The sequence below is a fragment of the Myxine glutinosa genome, unplaced genomic scaffold (genome assembly GCF_964187855.1).
Source record: "Myxine glutinosa unplaced genomic scaffold, kmMyxGlut1.1 SCAFFOLD_1447, whole genome shotgun sequence".
Taxonomy (NCBI): domain Eukaryota; kingdom Metazoa; phylum Chordata; class Myxini; order Myxiniformes; family Myxinidae; genus Myxine; species Myxine glutinosa.
The window spans coordinates 30,450-48,693 of record NW_027617542.1 but is presented as its reverse complement, the minus strand read 5'-3'; the positions used below and the strand labels follow the sequence as shown (position 1 = coordinate 48,693).

The 18,244-nt window shown below is 42.5% G+C and overlaps 1 protein-coding gene across 1 annotated transcript; it reads right to left on the bottom strand.

The window, feature by feature from the left end:
* Positions 1-8,680: 8,680 nt before the first annotated feature.
* Positions 8,681-10,591, bottom strand: LOC137411986 (general transcription factor II-I repeat domain-containing protein 2A-like). The gene is made up of 6 exons (XM_078769151.1): positions 10,542-10,591; positions 10,397-10,409; positions 10,069-10,208; positions 9,485-9,981; positions 9,293-9,444; positions 8,681-9,232 (listed from the first exon to the last, which is right to left on the bottom strand). Exons 1-6 carry the CDS (start codon positions 10,589-10,591, stop codon positions 8,681-8,683), a joined length of 1,404 nt encoding a protein of 467 aa, XP_078625277.1.
* Between the last annotated feature and the right edge of the window lie 7,653 nt (positions 10,592-18,244).

The following is an 18,244-nucleotide window of genomic DNA, read 5'->3' as shown; positions in this document are numbered from 1 at the left end:
GTAAACAAAACAACTGAAGCAAACACTCACTGAATGTTATTTCTTGCCGGGATAGAATTATACGACTTACGAGGCTCGATATCCCCACGATCCCCCAAGATGGATCAGCGATTGAAGCTAAAGTAATGTACAACAGCATTGGGGAATTAAATCTTCGGGAGAAACAAGCTGATATCACCGTGATATTTGATAACACAGAAATGAACATAATGGCTGTAAAAATAATCAATAATAATTTTCCATTGTGCAGATCAATGCCTGAGATGTCCAGCTTGACCTTGAGTGGTAAAGAGCCAACAACATCCGTTGTATTCATACTTTCTGCAAACACAATACATTTTCATTTTAAACGTTTCAAAGTCTACATAATCAACAGAATATGTATTTTTTATTACGTTGCAACACATATAAATGCAAGTCTCTTGATTGCATCTGATCAAGGTAAACGTCATATCCACAACACAAACAATGCTGAATGATACATCATTTATGAGCTCTTGCGTCCAGACAGTGCTTGTGGAGGTTTAAAATAATTGTTATTCATGCAATCTCTAGTTATATGCATTTTTGTGTGCACGTGGTGTATATGCTCAGTCATTGGTTTGCACATATATAGGAAGTAAAAAAAATAAAAAATTCAATTCACCTGTCAATATCTAGCTATATATTAAAATATATAAAACCAAAAAACACGGTTGGTGAAGCCGTCCATCCGTCCGTCTGTGAAGCCGTCTGTCCGATTAGCCGTCTGACTATATGTCTAATTATGCACTGTTTAAACGTAGGTTGCATCCTGTCTATTAATTATATGCTATTGGAATGTACCTTTTGAACGTTTAGACTACTGAAGCCCCTTAGTCTTTTCAAGACTCTTTAAGACCCCAAAGACCCTTAAATACCCAGGATACCCAAAAGACCCAAAAGTTCATAAAGACCCAAAATACACTGAGTTTCCAAGGGCTCCTGCAATTATGCTGTCAAATGACGTTCCGGTCAAACTCCCAAAATATTCCACACTCTATTACAAACGAATTTCCTTACAACAGCCCGGTGGAAGCGGGTTATCTCGAGTATTTTTTATTATCAAACAAACGTTTCTGTAAAAGCCAATGCTTCTTTTAGCATTTGTTTACAATAATTGTCTACAAGAGTATCAAACCCATCTTTACAGACCGGATCATTGCCCAATAATATACTTCCCATCCCAGGGGAGCAGCGTGATGCCATTCATATTTACATAAGATCATTTGCGTCCTCCTACCCTAAACCTCCAGGACAATGAATTTTCTTTACCACCTAAAACTTTCCCTTACACACCGGAGTACATCATTAGTGTTTAACTCACTCTCTCCAGTGGTTCATGAGTGCATTTATATATATATATATATACATATATGTCAAAACCAATTCAATAGGTCAATTGTAAATATATATATATATAGTGTATATATATAGTGTGTGTATATATATATATATACACACACACATTATACAAACACACAAACAGACACTTCTAAAATTACATTATATCATGAGGAACAGTTGAACACAAGGAGGAGCATTATTCTCATTTAGCTTTCTTATATGTGTAAAAATCCCATGATGTGAGAATTATTTGAAGTATACATGTCAACTTTCATTCAAATGACAAAGTGATACAACATATTCATCACATACCAAGGCAAATGGTCATGCACATGAACACGAATATACTTTTATTTGTGAATGCATGAATGTGAATGCATACTGGAATTGGATTCATTTGTGAATTATCGCAGCCTGTCTGAAAGGTGTTGTACCCATAAATGTCCGACGAGTGAAGCATCAGGTTTGGAGAATCAGGTGCAGATGAGGAGACTCACAAATGAGTTGACTACCTCTAAATAACCTGGAGATGTGTGTTGTTTATCATTGTTAAGTCTGCCCTGCAATAAATAATGAAGCATTTATTGTCCTCTTCTTCTTTCTCTTCTTGAACAGCCACATTTATTCCCACACTATTTGTGGGTTGGCCGGTTGAACCTTGGACCAAGGCTTTCACGAACCCGTTTGCCAGGCCTGATGTTCGGCTAAGGTGGGAATAAATTAGGTTCGGCTAAGGTCCTACTCTTAGGTCACTGATTTTAATCTTCGTGAACTTACTCTTCTCGAAGGACACCGTGGGATCTTTAATGTCCACCAACGAATACAAGTGGACGGGACACCCACTAAACGTCCATTCGAGGGACGGCACATTGATGAATCAACCTGTGCAGGAAACACCGGGATAACCGTTTATAGCTGGGCCGGGATTCGAACCCAGTCTAGACATGTTAGTGGTCAGTGGTTGTGCATACCTCTAGGAAAATCCTGTCAGCCCCAATTTTAAAAACAAAATAAGTATGATTGGTCAGTAAAGTGCTTAAACTGATACATGCTAAAAAATAAAATTTATGTTGAAATAGATGTAAATGCAAAAAGAAAAGTATCTGTTACATCAATTTTCACTCTGACTATATGTGGGTTGGTGTTTCCATCTTAACACTTTGTTTTGAATGTGGGAAACCAAGTTCAAATGCAACGTGCTGTATTAATTTGTCGGTTACTCTGTTTTGAACATAATATTTGTAAGGTACACTCTACATTGTCTAAAAAAGGTTCTTGCCATTCCTGTGGAAGTTCACTGGCATCTCCTAATTGCATGCTCCTGCATGTAAGAAATGTACACGTTAACAAACTCATCCATGTGTTTGAGATTACTTTTTAAAATCAAGTAACCGGTTGTTATTTATTCTTCCCAATGCACTTTCTTTTGATTAATTTCACGATCACAGACAAAACTAGCCCGACACTCAAGGCTGAAGAGTTTATGTTTTGTATCCACTGATGGCCGGATCTGGATTCGGACCTGAACCAAAATCTAATCGGCTTGTTCTCGTCACCAAACCAACTCGTCCACCAAGTTTAGTCATAACTCGTCCACAACTTTGAAATATCATGTTATATGTCGCATTTCACCCGATCTCTCAATTATGAAGAATCACTTAAAAAATAAATAATTATCGTATCCGAATGTGTATGCATATCTTCACCAAAACCAAATCAATTGGGTCTTGTCACACACCCAACCGGTCCACCAAGTTTCGTCCGAATCCGTCCACGACTTTTTGAGATATCTTGTTCACAGACAGACAGATAAATAGATAGACAGGGGTGAAAACATAACCTCCATCCACCTTTGGTGGCGGAGTTAATGACTGAGATGTACCATCTACCCGTTCAAGAGCGTTGGTCCTGCAAAAGCAGTTTATTGGCAATAGATATGCTGAGTGGTTTGCCATTGCCCTTCCAACATTCAGTCATGGCATGAATTTGTACTTTGACCAGGGTGCAGCGAGGTTTGTCTTCTATTCACTAAGGACACCATGCGATCTGTAAATTACACCAACTAATGCTGGTAGTCAAGGCACCCAGTTTAGTATCCAAAACAGCGACACTCATTGATTGCGCACCGTACATATGAACACCAGGATGACATTTTATAGTTGGGTCGAGATTCTAACCCTGACTAAACATCTCCGAGGCGAGTTTGCAGACCTCTAGGCTATCATGCCAGCTTGTCATAATAGAACCTATGCATAAACAACATGCAGGACAAAGATGTGAAGACATCAATTTACTTCAAAATGAATTACCCCTACCTTGTTAGAGAGCATACCTTTGCCAGGCGTTTTACCAGTTTACGTTTTGTATCCACTAACAGGTCGGATTAGGACCTGACATGAACCAAAATCGAATCGGCTTGTTCTTGTCAGTTACCCAACTCATCCACCATTTTAATCATAATTTGTCCACAACTTTTTGAAATATTGTGCTAGATAACGTTTTTGGTCCTGTCACTCAATGGTGAAAAATCATTTAAAATATGAAATAATTATTGTATCCGGATTCGTATTCGGATTTTCACCGAAATCGAACCGATTAGTCCGTGCCAGACACCCCACCTGTCCACCGCGTTTCGTCTGAATCTGTCCACAACTTTTTGAGCTATGGTGATATATATCAGTTTTAGCCCTGTCACTCAATGGTGAAGAATGACGAAAAAAATTCTCAGATCCACATCCGGATCTTCCACAAAATCTAATCATTTCGTCATTGTAACAGACGCTACATCTCCACCAAATTTCATCCGAATCCGTCCACAATTTTATGAGATATTCGTTCACAAATAAACACACAAACAGACAGTGCTGAAAGCACAACCTTCGGTGGCAGAAGTAACTCGAACGTTACTTGGTAGAGAGCATACCTCCGCCAGACTTAACACGTTACGTTTTGTATCCCACCAACAGGTCGGATCTGGATTCGGACCTGAACCAAAATCTAATCGTTTTGTTCTTGTCACTTACCAAACTCATCCACCAAGTTTTGTAATAAGTCATCCACAACTTTTTGAGATATCGTGCTGCATATTATTCTTGTCACTCACTGATGAAGAATCCATTTAAAAAATGAAAAATTTTCGTATCCCGATCCCGATTCGGATCTTTCCAAAAATTGAAACAATTCTTTCTTGTCGCACACCCAACCCGTCCACCAAGTTTCGCCCAAATCCGTCCATAACATTTTAAAATACCGTGCTATATATCGTTTTTTGCCCGATCTCTCAATGGTGAAGAATCACTTGAAAAATTCTCAGATCCACATCTGGATCTTCCACAAAATGTAATCATTTCGTCCTTGTCACATATGCTACATCTCTGCCAAATTTTGTCCGAATCCATCCACTACTTAACAGACAAATAGAGAACCAGACATGGGTGAAAACAAAAACATATTGTCGAAGCAAGACAATATGGTTGCATTTTCACTTACCTTAGTCCTTTCTTGTTCACATGTTTTCTTGCGCTATTTCATTCCCTTATATAAATGAGAACATGAACCAGAAGGGAATTGTGTTGGGTTATTTTATGAAAAATTATGAAATCGCACTAATGTTGGTCAAAGGAGCCCAATCAAGCATGTGGACTCTTGAGTTTGAGTTGGCCTCTCAGGCATAATTAATGCAAAGTTAATTTTAATATATTTTATAACCTACTATTCAAATTACACATTACTCGAGATATTTGTAAACAGTAATTTGTAATTTAATTCATTGCAACTTCATTTATAAGTCAAACCTTAATTTAAAAATAATAATAAACAAATTAATACAAAATCAACCACCCACTCACCCAACCACCCAAACCAAGCCCACCCACTCACCCACCCAACCAAACACCCACCCACCAACCCAAAAAACCACCCACCCACCCACTCACCCAACCGACCCACCCAACCACCCAACCAACCAACCACCCAAACCCACCCAACCACCCAGCCGCCCACCCAACCGACCCACTCAACCACCCAACCAACTAAAAACCACCCACCCCCCCCCCCATAAACCGACCCACCCAAACACCCAACCAACCACCCAAACCCACCCACCCACGCAACTGATCCATCCATCCACCCAACCAACTACCCACCCACCCACCGACCCACGCAACCACCCACCCACCAACCCACCCAACCAACCAGCCACCCATCCATCCAACCACACACACAAACAAACAAATGAAAAATCGGTCAGAAAACGAGGACTTGCCGGAATGTACTTTTTATCGGCCATTTTCGACAAATATGGCGGCCAAACCACGTGACCGATGACGTCATTATTTGTTTTCTAACTAATTTATTCCTTGATGATGCTCAATAAATTTCATCTTCATCGGATGAAGTTTTGTACATGTCGAATTATGATGTCATAATGGAGGCACCTATGACATCATCATTAACATATTTTATTCCCCATGGAGAGTTCTTTACAATGAGCCATGTCTCAATTTTTTCTATTCAGCACTTTTGGAGATATAGAGGTGCAAAGTTTTTCGGTTTTTCCAAGATTGCGGCCGAACCACGTGACCGTTGATGTCTTCATTGTTTTTTTCTCCACCAGTTTATGCTGACATGGCGCTCAAGAAATTGCACCTTGATCGGATGAAGTTTTGTACTTGTCGAATTATCGAATTATGATGTCATAATGGAGGCCTTGAGCCGAGAGAGTTAAAAATTGGGCACAGCCTATTACAGGGCAAGAAAAATATGTGTGTAAAGTTTGGTGATTCTATGTGCTACGGTGTAGATGTAGTACTGCGCACAGACAGACAAACAGACAAACAGACATATGAAAAATTGGTCAGAGACCGAGAACTTGCCGGAATGTACTTTTTTATGGGCCATTTTGGACAAATATGGCGGCCGAACCACGTGACCGATGACGTCATCATTATTTGTTTTCTAAACTAATTTATTCCTTGATGATGCTCAAGAAATTTCATCTTGATCGGATGAAGTTTTGTACTTGTCGAATTATGATGTCATAATGGAGGCACCTATGACATCATCATTAACATATGTTATTCCCAATGGAGAGTTCTTTACAATGAGCCATGTCTCAATTTTTTCTATTCAGCACATTCGGAGATATAGAGCTGCAAAGTTTTTCCGTTTTTCAAAGATGGCGGCCGAACTACGTGACCGATGACATCATCATTTTTTTTCTCCACCAGTTTATGCCAACATGGCGTTCAATAAATTGCATCTTGATCAGATGAAGTTTTGTACTTGTTGAATTATGACGGCATAATGGAGGAACCATTGACATTATCATTAACATATTTTATTCCCCATGGAGAGTTGTTTACAATGAGCCATGTCTCAATTTTTTCTATTCAGCACTTTCGGAGATATAGAGGTGCAAAGTTTTTCCAAGATAGTGGCTGAACCATGTGACCGATGACGCCATCATTCTTTTTTTTTACTCCACCAGTTTATGTCGTCATGTCGCTCAAGAAATTGCATCTTGATTGGATGAGGTTTTGTACTTGTCGAATTATCAAATTATGTCGTCATAATGGAGGTCTTGGGCCAAGAGAGTTAAAAATTGGGCACAGTCTATTCCAGGGCAAGACAAATATGTGTGTAAAGTTTGGCGATTCTATGTGCTACGGTGTAGACGTAGTACTGCACAAAAACAGACAAACCAACCAACCAACATACTCGCCGGAATATTTTCCGGCAAGTAACAAACACCCCAACAAATAAAGAAGAAGACGCCATGCAGAGCACGATACTTGCAAAATCCGCCCCCCCCCCCCAAGAAAAAATAACTCCATTGATACAGCAAATTGTCCATTTCATCAAGATTAAAATTGACAATCTTGATCAAAGCTTGGGTCAATAGGAAGGAAAGTGACGATTTTTCAGGTGAAAAATGATGATTTTGGAAGGTTGACCTTGAGTTGACCTTTTGACCTCAAAAATAGTTCGTTTCCCTATTTAGTGATTCAATGTGCAAATGCTGTTCAATTTCCAAGTCAATCGGATGAAAATTGAGGATTTAAAAAACTTGGCCTATGTTGACCTTTTGGCCCATGTTGACCTCAAAAATAGTTGGTGCCCATATATGTAAAAATCCTCTTAAAATTTCAAGTCAATCAAATGAAAATTGGTGATTTTAGAAATCCGGCCTATGTTGACCTTTTGGGCTATGTTTACCGAAAACATAATTTGTGGTTGAATTCAGTGACCAGATATGCAAGTCCTCTTCAAATTTGAAGTCAATTGGATGAAAATTGAAAATTTTAGAAATGTGGCCTATGTTGACCTTTTGACCTACGGTGACCTCAAAAATACTTGGTGGTTGAATTCAGTGACCACATATGCAAGTCCTCTTCAAATTTCAAGTCAATCGGATGAAAATTCACGGTTCACTCGGGTCACATAACCTTATCCACTTCAGGGTCACTCGCCTAGCAGGCTGAGCTGAGTCTGTCGTCCTGTGTATTTGATTGATTCCGTTGGATTTAGCATGTGCTGTCGTGTTGTGCTTTGTGTGAATGACTGTGATGGATCCCTGTTTCGTTTCCTTGCTTCTGGCGTCGTGTCTGCACGTGAGATTTGCAGTACTTTGGATTTTACTCGCCACCAAGTTGACAATTTCGAACTGTGAGTACCCGCCATGTTTTTTCACTGCGCCTCACACAGCCCCGGTGTGCGCCTCTCAACAAGACAGTTCTTTTCCCCGTCTCGCCCAATCGCTCGTCCCACTGCTCGTCCCACTGCTCGCCCCACCTCTGCACGCACCGCTGCATGTACCGAGCTCGACCATCCGCTCTAACTCCTCTGTCCCGAGGCCTATTCGCTACACTCGGCAAAAACTTTTGCCTTTAAACAACATCACTCGATTGACTCTTGGACTCGTCTCAGGCCTTAGAGAACTTGAAATCGGCGTTGGTCTCCCGAGAAAACGCAAAAAGCGAGGCGGGAGGAGAAAGCAGAGAAAAATACCGATTGTGATTTCTCTTCCCGACCAGCGACGGCCCGGCCCACATTTTAATAATTCCTGCGAAAAAGTGTCCCCTATCAACTTCCAATAACCTCATCTATCCCTGTAGAGCAGGGGTGGCTAACCAGTCCAGCATAAAGAGCCAAAAAAAACCCTCACACCATTGCAAAGAGCCGCAAAACACCTGCATGCTCTCACTACAACAGCAACTTATAGGCCTAATGACATAATAAATAATTATATGTATAATGGGTATGTCATAATTATCATAATACATAGCTTAACAGTTTTCATAGGTCGTTTATTTCCTCAGTGGGACACCTGGCAGTCTTTGTTTTCCACAATCATTTTCAGGTCTGGCTTGTACTCAGTTGTGGCCACTCGGAGCAACTCTTTCACATGTGTGTCCGTAAGAACAGAGCGATGTCTTGACTTCACTTGTTTCAGTGGAGAAAAAACTGATTCGCAGACGTAAGTTGATCCAAACATTGACATTAGTTTGAGTGCAGCCTGTTTGACACTGGGGTATCTGTCTGTGGGCACAATTTTCCAAAACTCTGTGCCTATGGTTCCTTCTCTCAAGACATATTTAAGTCTGTCATCCTCAGAAAGTTCAATCATCTCCAACTGGGATGCTGCTTCATCTGTCACTAAGGGGGCTTTTAAACAATCCGATTCAGCAGTGAAAGGGTTGATGAGGAATGTGATCTGTGGCCGTTGTTTCTTCAGGTTGCAGAATCTGTCCTCAAAACTCTGCTGCAGATTTTCAACCAGTGTTGCATAATGTGCAATGCTCCTTTTTGTAACCTCAGCTGCTTCTCCATTTGCCTTCAACTCGGAGGGAAAATGTGTGAGCTCTCCCTTTTGAAGATGGGTCTAGAAGAGCTTGAGTTTGTTCACAAATGTGAAAACACTTTGCACCAGGTCAGGCAGCATTTTTAACTTCCCTTGCAGATCTAGATTCAGTTTATTCAGATGATGCAGCATGTCGACCAGAAACCCCAAATCTGACATCCACTGGGGGTCATGTAGCTCAGGATAGTCCTTATGTTTCTCTGCCAGAAACAGCTTCACTGGGTCCAAAAGTTCAAAAAAAACAGGAAAGCATGTTACCTCTTGAAAGCCATCTCACAGTGCAGTGGAGAAGCAGATCATTGGAAAGGTCTTCATCCAGTTCAGCTATGAGGTTTTTGAACTGTCTGTGCTTGAGAGCATGAGTGCGAAAAAAATTCACAATTTCTAGCACAGGTTTCATGACATGGTCCAAGTTCAGCTTCTTAGACACCAGGTTCTCTTGATGGATGATGCAATGAAATGTCCGAAAATCAGGGAAACGATCGTCAGCTTTACACAGCCCTGCAAGGCCATTTGCAGATCCCAACATAGCTGGTGCACCGTCTGTGGATATTGCTGTTAGTTTTGGTAATTGCAAATTTGCCTTCTCAACAAAATTCGTGGGTGTCTCTTTCAGGTCGATGCCGCGGGTCCTATCTTTTAACGGCACAATGTCAAGCAGCTCTTCCTTAATTGTGCAGTCTTCTGACACAGACCGTACAAATATTGCCAACTGTGGCTTATCTTGAATGTCGCAAGACTCATCCAAAACAATGCTGAAATACCGACATTTTTCAAGATCCGTATGCAACTGTGTTTAAATGGAGTTGTTAATATCTGATATTCTCTGTTCAACGGTGTGCCGTGACAGCTGCAGGTCTGACACAGAACGCTTCAAACTGTCATTTTCAGGAGTGAGGATGGCAATAACATCTCTGAGACACGTTTTTACGAATTCCCCTTCACTGTATGGCTTTTTAGTTCGAGCAATGTTCCATGCCAACTGATATGATACGAATGTGACCGTCTCTGAGTGCTTCGTTAATTTCCGAAAAAACTGAGTGATCTGCCATGGCGATTCGGTCACTGCCGCTGGGCTAGTGCTAGCCTAGCTAACAAACTTCCGGGTCTGCGTGCGCAAGTGTGTTTCTACGCGCGAAAGTGTGTTTCATGTTTGGGCTCATGCATGACTAGTGGGAGATTTCTGTCAAACATATTACCACAAAATTATCTTTTATTTTTAAAATATTGTCAAATTTATTGGCAGTATAGTCAAATATTCAAATGCATTTTGATTTTATTATAGAAATACATTTTAAAATGTAAAAACATGCACCGATAGAGCAGCCCTTCGTGAGCCGCACAAGAGCTGGCTAAGAGCCGCATGCGGCTCGCGAGCTGCGGGTTCGCCTCCCCTGCTGTAGAACAACACCGTTCTGACGTGTCTCTCGCCTTATTCAATGCTCAGTCTGTAAGTAGTCCTGAAAAGCGAACCGAAATTACCTCTTTTATTCAAGATAACGATATCGACGTGCTTTTCTGACCGAAACTTGGCTCTGACCCAGTGGCGACGAAGCGAGATGTGCTGATCTCACCCCACTTCGATACACCCTGCAGTCATTTCCTCGCTCCTCTCGGGGTGGGGGCGTGGCTGTTATTTACAGAGACAACTTCTCTCCCTTTGTCTCCTTCACCACGACTATTCATTGACCAGATATGCAAGTCCTCTTCAAATTTCAAGTCAATCGGATGAAAATTGAGGATTTTAGAAAAATTTGGCCTATGTTGACCTTTTGGCCCATGTTGACCTTTTGACCTTTTGACCCCAAAACAATAGGCTTCTTGCATTTGACCAATTCCACCAATTGGTGAAGTTTCGTGAAGATCGGTTGAAAATTGTGACCTGTAGGCCGGTGACAAACAAACAAAGACAGACAAACAAGAGGACGTCATGCGTAGCACGATACTTGCAAAGTCCCCCCTCCCCCCCGCCCCCAAAGTTTTCCATTGATACAGCAAATTGTACATTTCATGAAGAATAAAATTTACAATCTTGATCAAAGCTCGGGTCAACAGAATGAAAATTGACGATTTTTCAAAAGAAAAACGATGATTTTGGAAGGTTGACATAGAGTTGACCTTTGACCTTTTGACCTCAAAACCAGTTAGTTTCCCTATTTAGTGACTCGGTGTGCAAATGCTGCTCAATTTTCATGTCAATCGGATGAAAATTGGTGATTTTAGAAATTTGGCCTATGTTGACCTTTTGGCCTATTTTGACCTTTTGGCCTATGTTGACCTCAAGAATACTTGATGGTTGATTTCAGTGACCAGATATGCAAGTCCTCTTCAAATTTCAAGTCGATTGGATAAAAATTGAGGATTTTAGAAATGTGGCCTATGTTGACCTTTTGGCCTATGTTGACCTCAAAAATAGATGGTCGTTGAATTCAGTGACCATATATATAAATCCTCTGAGAAGTTCAAGTCAATCAAATGAAAATTGGTGATTTTAGAAATTTGGCCTATGTTGACCTTTTGGCCTGTGTTTACCTAAAATATAATACGCGGTTGAATTCAGTGACCAGATATGCAAGTCCTCTTCAAGTTTCAAGTCAATCAGATTTCAATTTAGGATTTTAGAAATGTGGCCCATGTTGACCTTTTTTTTGGCCTATGTTGACCTCAAATATACTTGGTGGTTGAATTCAGTGACCAGATATGCAAGTCCTCTTCAAATTTAAAGTTAATCGGATGAAAATGGAGGATTTTAGAAATTTGGCAAAGATGGTGATCTTTGGCCTATGTTGACCTCAAAAATAGTTGGTGGTTGAATTCAGTGAAAGTTTTCCATTGATACAGCAAATTGTCCATTTCATGAAGATTAAAAATTGCGATATTGATCAAAGCTTGGGTCAACAGGAAGAAAAGTGATGATTTTTCAGATGAAAAATGATTTTAGAAGTTTGACCTTGAGTTGACCTTTGACTGCTTGACCTCAAAAATAGTTGGTTTCCCAAATCAGTGAGGCAATACACAAATGCTGTTCTATTTCACTATGCAGTTTTATTAAATTGTAAACGGAATTTAAACTTACATGATTTATGTGATCTATGTGAGTAAAAGTCACCGATTTGATTGTGTGATCAGGTCACCGATGTTTTGATACAATTAATTAATCTGACGGTTTAATGAATCAGGAGAAGTGAATCAGGAGAGTTGAGGTGATTAATCAGGAGAGGTGATTAATGATGCATTAATGAATCGAACAATCCTCATGTTCGGTTGCCAAATTTATTGGTTAATGTTTGCAGACAAAAGTATGGTTGTCCAAATTTGCCACAATGTACATCTTGCAGAGTAGGTAAGCATTGTCTGCCTCTGGGGTATCTCATGTGTTACATGGGTCAAGCCTGTAAAGCTTGTATTAAAAATATATTTATCCATGGAAATCTCCAGGCATGGCTCGCTGACTCCCTCTCCTGTCATAGTCAATGCGTGGCTCTAAATGGAATTCTCTCAACTCCTCTTCCTGCCCCTGCTGGACTTCCTCAAGGCAGTGTTCTGGGCCCTGTGCTTTTTCTAATCTTCATCAATAATTATTATCTCTCCGAAACTCTGGAAAATCCTCTCTATCTTTTTACTGATGACTCCACTCTCTGCCGCTCCATATCTCAACCCTCAGATCGGCAGGCAGCAGCATCTTCACCCTCCGCAGACCTGGATAAAAAAGCGCTTTGGTTTTAACAGCGTGAAGCCGAGCTGAGTGTGAGGCAGGAGCACCAGCCCAGAGGGAGAGCAGTATTCCATTGAGCTGCGGATGAAAGCCTTGTATGTGGTGAGGAGCTCAGGTGTGCCAAGGAAGGACTTCTTATATGGAGGATGACCACTCAGCGACTGGCTTTGGAGGCCAGCTTGGAAATGTGGTTTTCCCAGGAAAGATCATGGCAGATAGTGAGACCCAAAAGCTTGAGTGACAGAACTTCTTCAAGAAGATTGTTGAGAAAGTAGATGGGAGGGTTTTCCAGACGGTATTTTCGGAGAGACAAAGTGAGAGTGTGAGATTTGTCAAGATCGAAAGACATGTTCCACGTGTTTGACCAGTTTGTGATTATGACATCATAGGTTTGTTGGCCAAAGTGTGCATTTCAAGGGTTGACAAGTTCGAGTACAAATATGTCAAATTATGACATCATAATTACAACACTCATCGTTAACAACACTTATTCCCCATGTGAAGTTCTTAACAATGAGTCACGCTTCAATTTTTTCCATGGAGCGGTTTTGGAGATATAGAGGCGTAACTGTTTTCAGTTTTTCCAAGTTGGCGCCTGTACCACATGACCTATTACATCATAATTATCATTACAATATTCTACAGAAGGAGGTGATCCTATGGTGAAAATTTAGTGTCCATCAGACCGACAGTTGCAGAGAAAATGTATTTTTAAAATGCAGACATGTACGCCAAACATACACACGTTCGCAGCCGAAAACCAAACCATGCTTTTCGCTTCGCGAGCGCAGGGTAAAAATGTCCTCGGACAAAGACCTTTTATAAAGCCATGGGTTGAAGCCCTGTTTGAGAATGCCAATCCCCTCCCCGTTTCAAGCCTTCAAACCCCCTTCCCCTGTCCAACTGTCACAGTCGCCTGTCCAACTCAAAATCCCACGAGATATGCGGAAAAGACATGTCCATGTGCAGCTCATGGCCCATCAACGTCACCTGTCCAACTCACAGACACAATCCCACGAGATATGGCGAAAATATATCTACCATATAAAGCACAGTGTGTGTGTGTGTGTGTGTGTGTGTGTGTGTGTGTGTGTGTGTGTGTGTGTGTGTGTGTGTGTGTGTGTGTGTGTGTGTGTGTGTTGTGTGTGTTTGTGTGTCTGTCCCCCTTCATAAAGATAGGTCTTAAAGGCTTTGAGTCGTGCTTTAGGAGGGATTTTAGTGGGGGGTTTTAAGGGGAAATCTTTGAACATGACTGTGTCAACTGGTTAAAAGACCTAAAAGACTCTGAGGACCCAAAAGACCCCAAGGACCCAGAAGACCCTGAAGACCCAATGGACTCCAAACACCCAAAATACCCTGTAGACTGTTAAAGACACAAAAGATAATGATGACCCAGAAGACCACAAGGACCCAAAATACCCCGAGGATCCAGAAGACCCCAAAGACACAATAGACTCCAAACACCCAAAATACCTTGTAGACTGTTTAAGACACAAAAGACCATGACGACCCAGAAGACCGCAAGGACCCAGAAGACCCCAAGGACTCTGAAGACCAAAAATACCCCGAAGGCCCAAAATACTCCGAAGGCCCAAAATACCCCAAATACCCAAAAGACTGAAAAGACCCTGAAGACCCAATGGACCCCCAAAGACCCAAAAGACCCCGAAGAACCAAAACACCCTGAAGACTGTTCAAGAACCAAAGGACATCAAAGATACAAAATACTGAAAAGACCCTGAAGACCCAATGGACACCAAAGACCCAAAATATCCCAAAGACCCAAAATATCCCAAAGACCCAAAAGACCCTGAAGACCCAATGTACCACAAACACCCAAAATATCCGGAAGACACAAAAGACCCCAAGGACTGAGAAGACCCCCAAGGACTCTGAAGATCCAAAATACCCCAAAGACCCAAAAGAACAAAAAGACCCTGAAGACCTAATGGACCCCAAACACCCAAAACACCCAAAAGACCCAATGGAACACAAACGCCCAAAATACCCGGAAGACCCAAAATACCCCAAGGATTCAAAAGACCCAAACAATCCAGAGGACCAAAATGATCTAGAGGATCCAAAATACACCAAGGACCCAGAAGACCCCAAGGACACAAAATACCATGAAGACTCAATGGGCCCCAAACACCCAAAATACCATGAAGACCCCGAAGACACTGAAGACTGTATTTATCATTCGGTGTGTGAAGTTATTGTGTGCAACTTTGGTTGTTTCTCGGTGTTTATCTTTCATAAATTGATCGTCTGTTTGCCGTGTCGCGAGCAAGGCCTTGTACAGTGTGCACTGTACAACCTTGAGGCTTTGTTTTTCTCTCAGTGGTCCGTCGTTTGTGATCCAATAACTTTCGTTCTCTGTATTCCCAGTCTTTTCACCCATAGCCTACTTCCTTGTGTAAATCTCAACTCAAAAAAAAAAAAAAAAAAAAAAAAAAAAACATTTCCTTCTCTGTTCTCATTCGTTTATTCATTCTTATTCGTTCGTTCGTTCTTCGACCACGTGTTTCTCCCCCATTTCCCCAGATAGTTTTCACTCATTAACCTTCAATGTTTACACTTTCCCCTCAAGTTATGTATTCCGTCATATTTTATAACACCTTTTTCTTCTTCTTCTTTAAAAGGCTGCTTTCGACTTGCTCACCAAATCAATTCATCCCAAAAAAAATATCCATCTCCTATAGTGCCTTTGTTCTACATTCCCTAAACTCTCCTGCACTCCATCCTCCATCCAGCGTCCTTAAACGTATTTTTAACTCGAAGGTCACAAGAAACTCATTTTGCAATAAATGTTCGTTTCCCATAAATCGTACACTTTCAAAAATCCAATCTCACCCCTCCCCTCCAAATCTTCCCCATAACCCCTCCCCTCCAAATCTTCCCCATCACCCCTCCCCTCCAAATCTTCCCCATCACCCATCCCTTTCAAATCTCCCCCCTTGCCCCCTCCCTCCTAAACTACTCCCTCACCCCTCCCCGCCAAGACGCCCCCTCGCCCCTCCCCTCCTAGACTCCTGCCTCACCCCTCCCCTCCAAATCTCCCCCATATCCCATCCCTTTCAAATCCCTCCCCTTGTCTCTTCCCTCCCAAACTCCCCCCTCACCCCTCCCCTTCAAATCTCCCCACCCTCATTGCTTCTCAATTTCCCCCCGCTCACTCCCCCTCCTCAAAGCGTCCTCCCCGCTTCTTCCCCCTTCAAACTCTCACCTCCATCTCCCCCAACCTTCTGCCTCGCTCTTCCCCCTCCTCAAAGAACACCTCATTGTGGCTCACCCAATCACCATCAAACCTTTTGTCCGCCCCATCCTTCCCTTTCTCCGAGCTATTCTGAAATCTCTGACACACCTTCAACAGCTCTCCCTACCTCTTCCACCTCTTCCACATCTTACCCTACCCCTCCTCCCCCCTGTTCTGTATCTGATGCTCCCCCTTCCTCTTCATTAACGGTATGGACCTCAAACATCCGGGGCCTTCGTTCAAACTTAACTGATCTCTCCATACAGGTTGCTTCTGTCAAACCAGACGTGATCTGCTTAACAGAAACTTTCCTCCTTTATGATGTCTCTGATTCCATAGTATCTCTCCCGGGCTACTCCCTCCTCCGGTATGATAGACCTGAGCCTCGTCCTGGAGGCGGGGTTGCTATCTTTATCAAAAACTCTCTTCCTCACTCGCCCTGCACTGCACTCTCTCCACCTCACCCCCAGGAATACCTCTGGCTACGGCTTCCCCTTCGCTCCCACCTCTTGTTCATATGTGTGTTGTACCGTCCACCAAACAGTGATGACTCCATCTACATCTCGCTGTCTGATGATATGGACCAACTTCTATCTACTCATCCCAACTCTCTCTTCCTCATATGTGGTGATTTCAACTGTCATCATGCCAGTTGGCTGGGTGTGGGTACCTCTCTCACCAGCCATGGCTCCTCAGCAAAGGACTTCTGCGACTCACTGGGACTGACACAATCTGTCAATTTCCCGACCCGGATCTCAGTCAACGGAACATCTTCTCTTCTGGACTTGGTTATGACTAACTTCCCTGAAAATGTCTGCTGCTCTTCTTCTGCTCCGATCGGATCATCTGATCATGTCCTTGTTAAAGTGGACATCTCTCTGACCATCCTCAGGGAGCCTGCTCAGCGTCGACGAGTCTGGCATTTCACTCAGGCCAACTGGCACGGTCTTCAAGCAGCCATCAATCATCTGTACTGGTCTCCCATCTCTACCACCTCTGACATCAACTCATCCTGGGAATTCTTCCAAAGTAAATTGCTCTCTCTCATGCACAGATTTATCCCATCTCATCTTCAGTTGTCATACCCTTCCTCCCGTCCATGGTACACGGAATCTTGTGGTGAGGCTGTTGCCCAGAAACAACTTGCCTTCGTCTCCTGGAAAGCAAATCCAACGGAAGGAAATCTCATTTCCTTTCACAAAGCCCGAAACAAGTGTGTGTCCACCCTCAGGAGAGCCAGGAAACAATATCTCTCCGTTCTCAAGACCGAACTCTCTTATCTGTCTCCCTCTTCCAAATCCTGGTGGCGTCTGGTCAAATCCGTTTCTGGTGTTTGTTCCCCCTCCATCCCCTCCCTTACCTCAAACGGCTACACAGCTGACTCCGCACGTGAAAAAGCTGAATGCCTCAACTCTGTGTTTGCCTCTAAATCTTGTGTCCCAAACCCATCCCTCTCTGTACCCACCATACCCAGTCGTACCCTGCTGCTCCTGGACTCCGTGTCCTTTCCTCCTGACAAGGTGGAAAAGTTTCTGTCAACCCTCGACTCTGATTCTGCAACTGGACCCGACGGCATCAGCCCACGGGTCCTAAAATCCTGCTCTGCTGCTCTATCTCACCCTCTCTCTGTTCTCTTCACCCTCTCTTTTGCTCAAGGTCAACTGCCATCTGCTTGGAAATCAGCCAACATCACCGCTTTGCACAAAAAAGGTGCAAAAACAGATCCTAGCAACTACAGACCAATCAGCCTTCTCCCAATTATCAGCAAAGTCATGGAATCCATCATTGCTTCTGATATGAAATCTTTCCTCTTCTCCAATGGCTTGATCTCTGATCATCAATTTGGTTTCAGACCAGGTCACTCTACTCTGGACATGCTGCTTCTGCTGTCTCAACAATGGATGGAGGTCCTCAATGCCAAACAGGAAATTAGAGCTGTCTCCCTCGACATATCACGTGCCTTCGACACGGTCTGGCACCCCGCTCTGCTCACCAAACTCTCCTCCTTTGGTATCCATGGAAATCTCCACGCATGGCTGGCGGACTT

Coding starts and splice junctions, on each gene's coding strand:
- LOC137411986 (XM_078769151.1), bottom strand. CDS start 10,591: ATGCGGCTCTTAGCCAGCTCTTGTGCGGCTCACGAAGGGCTGCTCTAT. Junction 9,982..10,068: donor TCAGACCTGCAGCTGTCACG/GCACACCGTTGA, acceptor TCGGTATTTCAG/CATTGTTTTGGATGAGTCTT. Junction 9,233..9,292: donor TAAAAATGCTGCCTGACCTG/GTGCAAAGTGTT, acceptor CATCTTCAAAAG/GGAGAGCTCACACATTTTCC.